Source organism: Fundulus heteroclitus, chromosome 20, assembly GCF_011125445.2.
Source record: "Fundulus heteroclitus isolate FHET01 chromosome 20, MU-UCD_Fhet_4.1, whole genome shotgun sequence".
NCBI classification, from domain to species: domain Eukaryota; kingdom Metazoa; phylum Chordata; class Actinopteri; order Cyprinodontiformes; family Fundulidae; genus Fundulus; species Fundulus heteroclitus.
The window spans coordinates 7214438-7225007 of record NC_046380.1 but is presented as its reverse complement, the minus strand read 5'-3'; the positions used below and the strand labels follow the sequence as shown (position 1 = coordinate 7225007).

Sequence of the window (10570 nt, the reverse complement as noted above, 5' to 3'; positions counted from 1 at the left end):
TAGGAACAGCTAAGATCCTAAGAAGAACACTTAAGCTCCCAGGCCTCTGGTAGAGGACCCAAACTTATTTTACATGTGGATGGATACTTGCATTTTGAAACTGTCCAAATCATACTGTGTTGTTTAAAAGTCAACCACAGCAGTGGGAGTGAAGTTTAGATAACTGTCCCACTCCTGTTTATTATTTTTGAATGACAAGAGAGCAGAGGAATTTTTAAAACTATTTAATTTACATTTTGGCAGCCCGTGTCTTTTGCCTGAAGAAAGCCGCTTATACCTATTGTAGAGGCCAGCCAGTTTTCAGCAGTAACTTTTTAAAAATAATGGCTGGATAAAACAAATAATCTTTCACACCTATAACTTTTGTGGTGTGAAAGATTTGACAAAAATAAGAGTTGAAACTACGTCTCCGCTGTCTCTACAGAAGAAGAGTTCTGCATCCTTTATTTTCTAGTTTTGCTTTTAAAAACACTCCTGGTTGTAATAGTACTGAGGCTTCTAATTCAGAAACCGCTCTGGCATCTAGGTGTTATTCGATTGTATCTATTGCTTTATGTCTGTTGGTTGTGCTGTTCTTTTTGCATCTCTCTTTCCAGGTGACGGAGCAGACGGAGAAGGTTTTATCATTCCCTCCCTTTTATCTCTTCTTTCTTTCACCTCTACTCTTTTTTTTTCTTTTTTTTTCTTTCACTTCTTGTTCTTCCTTTACTCTCCCATTGTAATGTCCATATAATTTGAAATTCTCCCTGCAGGAATCACAATAAAGCTATTTACAAGCATAAATCAAGTGGAGCACTATGGCGAAAGCTGTTCGCTCCACTTGTAAAAGCAAAATCTGTCGAGCTATATCTGGCATTGAGACATCAATTCCTATTGCCACATTGCTAGACAGGACACTGGGGAAAAAAAAAAAAAAAAAAAAAACGCTCTGAAACCAAGAAACTGATTCTACCCAACAAGGAAAAAACGTTGTAATAAACAGTTCCGTCCGTTTCTTTGATATCTGCCCGTTGTTGCTTAATGTGTTGACTCAATACCAGATTAATGCAATATATACAATAGTGTCGTTCGCAAGAAACTAAATAACATTTTGCAATCCAGTGTTATCTGATGTCAGGTAATCCTGTCATGCATGGTAAAAGTGAACATTTTGATGGAATGCGTAACAGGGTTGCAACATTCATTTATCAAAGAAGTGGCATGTTGCTGGGTGTGACAAGGACTTTAAAAGGCACCTGTGCAGAGTCACCTGTCATTGTACGCTTACTGCCGGCCAGACTGCTTTTCAACTCATCATCCTAGAAGGAAACATTTGACGGAGGCGACAATGAGTCTTGACTGGTATACTGACAACAGCAAATCAGGTACGGTGTAAAAACCTCTTCATCTTTTCTCTGTGAAAGACACTCAACTGAGCTGCTGAACACAGGTATAACCCTAAATTTAAAGAAGTAGTTTAAAAATTAGAACAAAGAAAAGTAATTTTGTTCAAGATAAATGATTTAGTTGAAAATCTGGAAAATGTGTGGTCATGCATACTGGTTATGGTTGCACTAGTGAAGGCTGTTCAACAGGTATGGAACAGATTTTTGAACCTACTTCTGAAAAGCACAATGAGGTAAATGTTTAACATGCTTAAACCTGTCTCAGGGGGACATAGGATTTTAAAAACATAGAAAGGACATACAACTACACCCATGCTGAATGGCTTGAGATGTCATAGAAAATAGCTTTTTATTAAAAAACATAAAGGCAAGAAAGTTTGACATGACTTTGTGACTAAGGTTTGCTTTGCCGCGTCACAGTCCTACCAACTGATATTTAAACATTTGAAACAATATGAAAAAAGTACAAAAAATACTTCCCGAAAGATGGTGCGATCCTATACAATGGATTGCAAACATCATAAATCATCATAAATCTTCCCTGTGTCCCTGAGAATCAAAATGGAGAAAATGGAAAGAAATTAAATTAAAAGCTTTACGCAACATTTTTATGTATTTCCCCTGTTTTCTGTTTTTATTTTGAGTCATTAGCCAAGATATTCTGTAAATTGTGTTCAGCTAATTAGAAAATTACAGTGCTGTGGATTTTTTTTTACCTAATCTAGAGTTTTGCTTTTTTCTCATACCTTTTTTTTTTAAAATCATCAAACAAATTTTATTTTTCAGACAACTTATTGGGTTCTCCCGAACTTTGACAGCAGAAGCTGCTCTCAAACCTTTGCAAAGCTATACCTTTTAAAAATGATTGCATTAAAACAGATTCCAGTAAAAGAAATCCAAGATGCTTTTAGATTGTACATTATACTATTAATTGATTCTAAATTGATTCTATGTGGGAAATTTATTCGTAACCACAGCAAACGTTATAGTAACACTGCAAAGAGAGAAGAAAACTTTGACAGTATTAGAAATAGAAGAAGAGCCAATACCAATAAAAACAGAACGGTATCTAAAGCAATGAATAAAAACATAAGTGCAGACTATTTTTGCAGAGGCTCAGTGCAGCAGGGTGCCTACTTGTAGGACAGGGATGAGCAGTAGGTCTATCAAGGAGTAGCGTCTCAATCTGAAGACAAAGGAAAAACAATTAGTGCTCTCTTCACTTGAGTGACTCTGAATGCCTGCCTTCCTTTAATTGCACCCAGGAGCTTTGCAGATTAACGTAAAATAACTTGTAAGCAGACAACTCGAAAACAGTAGTTCTTGGTGACACATTCAGTCAGAACAACAGAACACACCTTACAACTGAAATATGAAAATATCCAGGTAACGTCATCAAGAATCTGTTTTCGGAAAACAAACAAAAGACAGCTAAGGTTTTTTTTCCATACTTGATATGCTATTAAAGTAAGAGAATAGTTCCCCATTAACTTCTAATCTGCGGTAAAACTTTAGGTACAACCTTAGGGGAACAAAAACAGGTAATATTTTACAGCGCTGATTTATAGGATATAGCGGCACTTAACAGCAAGTGATTCACCTGCTCTGGAATAACCTCTAGAAGTCACTAATGGTTATTTGAAGGGTTTTATCAGTCTCTCATGTCTGAGAGGAGATTGTTTTTTTGTTTTTGTTTTTTGCATCTTACAGCATTGTCTTTGTTCACCTGGGGCACAAGGAATTTAATTTTCCCAGGTCTTATTTAAGGTCCCCCTGTGCAGTTGAAACATGTTGAGGTTTTCTGGGAATCCGCTGCTGTGTTGAGGAGCATCAATGATACGGTTTAGGCCAAGCTTCAGGTTTGATATATAAAGAAGTTAATGGTCAACTCAATGACTACAATGGGCCCAAGTCCTGCAGCTGTGAAACAAGCCAAAGTCATTACTATTTCATTAAAGTGGAAGACAGTTGTTTAGTACGAACATCTTGCTGCATTTTTTTTAATTTCATGGCTTTGTTTGTTTTGTTTTATTTTGTTTTTGCTGTTTTTTTTTGTGATTTCATATTTTGTCTGGAAAGGTATTTTAGTTTTTTTGTGGATTGCACAACCGGACCACGGGTTGAACATGTTGTGATGATTAAATTGTTTTTAAAAAATGCTTTTAAAAAATGTTTTTAAAAGCTTTTATAATCGTCGCCAGATAATTGGTGTCATTGTGTGTGGGTTTAGAGTTGGACCAAAGTCCAGACAGGAATGTGAGATGATCATTGTGATGGTTTTAATAACAAAACAGAAATACAAGACTGAAGAATTACAAAGAATGCAGGTGAGTTAATTAAGGGATTAGGTGGAGCAGTTGAAGCTGAGGAAAATCAGGGAGACCGAGAGAAGAAAACTAATTAACACAAATGGGGTTAAACTAACACGCTACTGAACAAACAATAAAACTACTTAACCTAGCCAAAAAGACTAACAGACGACTAACAGAATGAAATCCAAATGTACAAAGAAAACACAAGAATAAACTAAGAAACTGAACACAAAGGAAATACCTAATATGGCAGAACCCTGACAGCAAAATTACCAACTTAATGTGGCAAGACATATTAGAACATAACGACAAGGAAGTATAACCTTGCCTGCATACAGAATTCCCACGGTATTTATGTGTTCACAAACACACAAGGATCTATCTTGTCCCGCTTCAACCAATCAAGAACTGATCCAAAACAGGTCGAATGCTGAAATATTCCAACTAGTTAAATATTATAGTCTGCTTCACATTACTGTGTTGCCACAATGTAACATAATACCAAAATTAGGTACGCTGATTCTCTTCTTTGAAGGTACACCTGGTCTGGCGTTCTGTTAGCTGTGACATCATCCAGGGAAGGCAGATCATCCTCTATTACCATCTAATGTAGAAAGTACTCCTGGGTCAATGTGAGCTTCTGTGCTTTCTGTGTCTCTGCTCTGTCTTCTCTAAGCCCCAGTGGGTGGAGGCAGATGAGCGTTCACGCTGAGCCTGGTTCTGGTTCTGCTGGAGGTTCTCCTCCCTGTTAAAGGGGAGTTTTCCTCTCCACTGTCGCTTCATGCATGCTCAGTATGAGGGATTGCTGCAAAGCCATCAGAAATGCAGACGGCTGTCCACTGTGGCTCTACGCTCTTTCAGGAGGAGTGAATGCTGCTTGGAGAGACTTGATGCAACCTGGTTTCGTTAGAGAGGAAACTTTTTGAGCAATTTGTCAAAAACCTAAACCCTATATAAGTAATATAAAATTTAATTTAATTGATTTTATACATACTGCTAGACTCTATGAAACAATTGAAACTCTAAGGTATAGAGCTGAAATGTTCCATAAACCAAGTTAACTTCTTTGTTTTCGCTATCATCTGTTGATTTTTAATGATTTTACTGATAAAGCTAATTACTGCTCTACACCTGATGGATAGTCAGATTATCTAAAAAAGAAAAGCTCATGCACAGCTCCATTGACCATTTACCATGCAGTTTTACTACTCAGAAAGCAGTCAGGATACAGTAACTCATGTTTAGCAACTCTCATTGAATGGGTTGCTGTGTTTTGTTTTGTTTTTTGATAGAAAGATACGAATTAAAATGAACAACATTTAATAATAGAGTAACTCTTTTCTTGTATCTCAACATTATATCAATGTAGTCATTCAGGGGCACAGACCCCATGAAAATCTTGTTTGAGCTGTTTTTGTGGTTGGATTTATTTGCTTACAATTCTTTTACCAACTGTCCTTTCGTGAGATTTGTGAATTTCTGTAATGTTTGCTCAGGCTTTTGCAGGATTAGCACAACCCTTGAGGGAGTTTCTCCACAACTCAAAGGAAGGGTGTGTTTTACACATACACTTGCGCTATGCTCTCTCCTGTTTTGGCATGCCCCATTCATTCACACGAGCTGGGATAAATAAATGTAGTCACCAACACACCCCATATCTGCCACTAAAATATGCCACCAGACGTTTGGCAGGCAGTCCGTTGAAGAATGCAAAACTCTCCACTCCCAGTCTGTATGTGTAAAGCTGCCTGAAAACAGGCAGAATGGGTTTTACAACACAGATGTCTGGCCGGAAACCAATGGGAGCACTTTTTGGTTTTATTGTTCATTAAGTACAAGCATGGATGTCATTCACGAGGTCTTAAGCGGCATTTTTGACATTAGACGTGGTCATTTTAAAAGTAGAAAATGTTCAACCAAACATATATAATTGATTTTCTGATCTTTTTTCGCGCGTGTGTCCTATACTGTTTGTTTCAGTGTTTAAAGAAGTGGACCTCCACAGTGAGACCAACAACAATGAGCACCACACCAGGGAAATCTCAGGGAAGGAGCTGATTGTGAGGCGAGGCCAGTCCTTCAAACTAACCCTCAAGCTGAGCCAACCTTTCAACCCTGGCTTTGATCAGCTAACAATGACTGTGGAGACAGGTTGGTGCCTTTAAATTATTGGTTTATACTAGTTTCCTTTCAAGAACTACAAACCAAAACTTGAAAACGCATTGACACGCCTCTAGGTGGTTTCACATTTTTTTCGTGTTACAATCACAAACTTCCATGTACCTTATTTGGATTACGTTTGATTGAGCAACACTGTTGCCTTGCAGCTAGGATGTCCTGAGTTCAAATCCCTGTCCTGGGGTCTTGCTGCTTTGAGTTTGCATGTTCTCCTTGTGCATGCTTTGGTTTCCACCGGGTACTCCGGCTTCCTCTCAAAGTCCAAACATATGATTGCTAGATAGGGTGGTCTCTCTAAATTGCCCTTATGCATAAGTGTGTGCATGCATGGTGGTTTGTCCTGTGTGTCTCTGTGTTGCCCTGTGATGGACTGGGGGTTTGTACAGAGTGTATCCCGCCTCTCAGCCAATAACAGTTGAAGATCAACACCAGCTCTCCTGCAACTTTGCAAGGATAATCGGTATCGACGATAGATGGTGGGACAGATGACCAACCAACACACAATCTTGCACTTTACTGTTAAACTGATGACAAGAGAAAGAGGGCATTAATCATAAAAACAGCCAAGAGCCCTCTGTGTGTCAGGATGTCCTAGGCAAGGCAAGGCAAGGCAAGGCAAATTTATTTATATAGCACAATTCAGTACAAGACAATACAAAGTGCTTTACATGATTAAGATAAAGCAAAATAATAATATGTAGATAGAAAATAGAATAAAAGCAAGTAGGGATAGAATGTAGTAACAAAAAAGAACATTAAAAACAGTAAAACTGTTTAACTAGAACAGTCAAAGGCAATTTTAAACAGATGTGTTTTTAATCTTGATTTAAAAGAACTCAGGCTTTCTGCACTTTTACAGTTTTCTGGAAGTTTGTTCCAGATAAGCGGAGCATAGGAACTAAATGCTGCTTGTCCATGTTTAGTTCTGGTTCTAGGTCCTAGTCAATGTTCAGATGCAAATCCAATTTAAAATCTGTAGAATTTCTTTCAAATTGATGCACTTAAACAGGCTCCATTAAATCTGACTGAAGCTGAGTTCATTTATAAAAATTTACTGGTGAGCTTTCTGCTTTTTTCCTTGGTCTTCAATATGTTCTCCAGCAACCCTCTGGGGTCTTTGCAGAACAGCTGGATTTAGAAACAGAGAAAAAAAATCTAAATAACTTATTAGGTGACTTCCAAACGCAAGCAGACATGCAAAATAATTTGTTTAACAGATGAGCAGGTTGTAAAATATTTCACATTTTGCATCATTATTTTGCACTGCCAACATTGCTGAACATTTATAATCCTGTTAAATTTAAAAGAACACAACTGGACGTTTAGTGCATTCTTGCACCATTATCATTTTGCACTGCCAACATTGAACAACATCCTTGTTTACACTTTTTTCAAAAAACTGTTTTTCTCCTGCATTGTTATATTTTTTATCACTGCTGCACTTTATATGGTAATGTTACTTTATTTCAATTCCAATCTCATTACACTGTTGCAAGCCGTATGCTACGAAATGTCATTTTGTATGCACTCTGTGCATACAAAATGACAATAAAGTTTGTCTAAGTCTAATTTTATGACAGATATTTTATTAGTATGGAGTCTATAAATAGTTTTACATATAATATGCTTTTTCTTTTTATATTTACTGAAAAATAACGGAGCAGATATACACATGGAGAGAATTGTTGCCTTACTCTTTCAGTTGTTTCTATTTCCAGGATATTATCCATCAGAGGACCTGGGGACAAAGTCTCGCTTTGGTTTCCCAGCCAAAGTGCTACATTCAGCTTCTGCTAAGACCGTGTGGAAGGCAGAGCTTCACAAAAGCTCTTCTCCTGAAACAGGACTCTTGATCCTGACCATAACACCCCCAGCTGACACTCCTGTTGGGGAATACAAACTTTCCGGCAAACTCAAGGACAAGGAAGAGAAGCTAGCAAACCTTTATGTTCTTTTCAACCCGTGGAGTCCTGGTAAGTTTGTAACTTCTTTGTCTTTCTGTTTCTTTAAGTAGTAGTAGTAGTGTACACCTGAGCAAATAGTAAATTAACTCTAGTGGATAGTTTATAGGGCCCATTCAAGGTCGAGTTTATATTAATGTAGAAGGTTTCTCTAAATGAACATGTTATCCTGCATTTCTGTCAGCCGTCTATTCACACATTACTTCCTTGGTTTTGTGGCAAGAACGAGATCGGTCCCAATTTTTCCCATACCCTGGAAACCACCACGACATTAGACTACTTTTTGGCTTTTTCACAGATTCATCAGTCGAGTCTGCGTTTATGTTTGGACCGTATCTTTCACTGTAAGTGACAATTTGGATTTTTGAAAATCCGGATTAATCTGGCCCAAATCCAAAACAACTCAATTTCAAAAGGCTAAACCCGTTAGATCTGAACAGCCTCTGTAAGAAATTCTCCCTTATTCTCCAAACTGAGATCACCCTGACTGCTGTGTAGTGCTGACTGCTCATACATTCTCCTCTCAACCCCTCTAAAAGCCGATATATCTCTCTTTCAACAAATTTTATTCATATTGTATATATATACTACCTATTTTTGTATGATTTGGCTTTTTTCTGCAGATGACTGGGTGTTTCTGCCCAAGGACGAAGAGAGACAAGAGTATGTGATGAATGAACAGGGAATAATCTACAGAGGAGGTGGTAATTACATCTCTCCAATGTTTTGGGACTTTGGACAGGTAAGCACACACACACAAGCACACACAGAGACATACACAGAAACACACTTGCAAACTTGTCATCTGATCTCCCTCAAGATCAGACTAAATAAGAATTGTTTTTTGTAATTAACACCAAATCCTATTTTGTTTTCTTGAAATTTTTTGAATATTTGGTTCTTTGTTGTTACCTTTTCAAGTACATGTTGTGTTTTTAGAGAACTTTAGTGCACTTTGTAAAAATCCAGGATGGGGTTGAAGCTAGGGTTGTCAATTTTTCCGGGTGTTTCCCCAAGTCCCTTTTTGAATAACTGCGCATGCATAAGACAGTCTTACCTCGCTCTTCCCTCTTCAGTGGGATCACGTGAAAAATAATCTTCCAAATCCACTCTTATTTCTTTCTCCTGAGGCCTTCCTCTTCTTCTCAAAAACATGAACGTGGTTCGCTTCTTGTGTCTCTCAGCTATTTTCAAAGTCTACGGTGAGAGTAGCAGAGCTACAATGAACGGCTAGTTGCTAATCTAGCCGCTAAGCTAACTAGAAGTGTGCATGCACAGCTAGCAAGCGGAAATTCAGAAGGAACGAGCACGGACACTGATGTTACGTGAGCATGTCAGAATGATTGGCGTATGGGAAACCAATAGATAAGGTGATCCCCCCGGAACTTGGGCGACAGAGTTGGGATGAGTATATAATGCCCAGGATAGAAGGACGATTTTACCCAGTATAACAAAAAGTGTTTTATGGAGAATATCAACTGACAACTTTAGATTTACTGTTAGCTTTCGTCACACATCCATGGATAAAACGCCATTCGAGAGCAATAATCCAGCAACTCTGTCTTCTGTCCAGTTTGAACAGGACATGGTGAAGATCTGCATGAAGGTCCTTGATCGCAACATCAAGCACTGGTTTAATCCATCTGAGGATGCTTCCGCTCGTTGTAACCCCATCTACGTCAGTCGAGTGATCAGCGCCGTGGTAGGTCACCCTCTTCATCTTCCATTCGAAGGTCTTTTACAAACATTTAGTCATTCAGGATGACACTTTAGACGGTTTTATGCTAACGTACAACCAGGTGATTTCCAGACTGCTTTCATCTGCAGACTGGGGGCGGGGGGGGGGAAGAGAGACACAGCAAAACACAAACAACAGTGAGCCACAAGGCAACCTTGGACAAGGGATTTTAGTAAAATCTGTTAGAGCGGGACAGCAAACAGTAACTTTTAATTTGGTGTTTTACATCTTAAAAAACAAAGAATTTGGAAAAGATGGGAATGATAAAACTGAGATAAGAATTACATTTTTTATTATTATTATTTAGTGTTCCTACATTTTTGTTTTGATTTTTGCAAAAGAAGCTTTTTTAAGGCAGTGACAAATTATTGCTAATCAGTATTTCATTCTTCTTTTTATCATTCTACTGTTTCGGTTGTTAACATTTGTTTATTTCACCTACATTAAAATGTATGGCTCAACTGAAAATTGCATGCTTTTGACTTTTGGTAGTGACACAATATGGCATTAACAAAAACTGCAAAAAACTATTGGTACTGATCCTTTACCTTTTGGCAAAAACAACAAGACATTGCTGAATGTATGCATCATACTTCAATCATGGTTCAATATTTAATGAAATTCATCACCGTCATCTTTATTTGTTATTGCAACATACTGTACATTCCAAGCAAACGCCCTGCTCTAACCTCCAGGTCAACCCTCCTTCTTTTACCGTTCAAACGGTTCACACAAAGGTGAACTTCACCCTGGTGAATCATTATTTAGATAATTTCATGATTTTTGCACCATTGCTAATTGGATTAAATGAGATTTTATGAACTCATTAGAATGTGTTCAACGTACACTCGGGTGATGATGCTTTTGTCAAATCAGCCCGGAAGCATCAGGTTTGCATTGACAAACCCAATTCATTTCCATTATTTTGCAGTTCTTGATATTGCAAAACTAGAATTGAAACTAACTCAGCATTCAATGTCTCCAAAAACTATACAT

General features: G+C 37.9%; 1 protein-coding gene across 1 annotated transcript in view; it reads left to right on the top strand.

Annotated features, from left to right (window-relative positions):
- The first annotated feature begins 1272 nt into the window (after nt 1-1272).
- Nucleotides 1273-10570, top strand: part of LOC105930967 (protein-glutamine gamma-glutamyltransferase E) — a 16477-nt gene continuing 7179 nt past the window's right edge. The window contains exons 1-5 of the mRNA XM_036151687.1: nt 1273-1364; nt 5678-5848; nt 7594-7848; nt 8460-8578; nt 9410-9538. Coding sequence (XP_036007580.1) covers nt 1328-1364; nt 5678-5848; nt 7594-7848; nt 8460-8578; nt 9410-9538 — 711 coding nt within the window. The 5' untranslated portion in view covers nt 1273-1327. The remainder of the gene's footprint in view (nt 1365-5677; nt 5849-7593; nt 7849-8459; nt 8579-9409; nt 9539-10570) is intronic.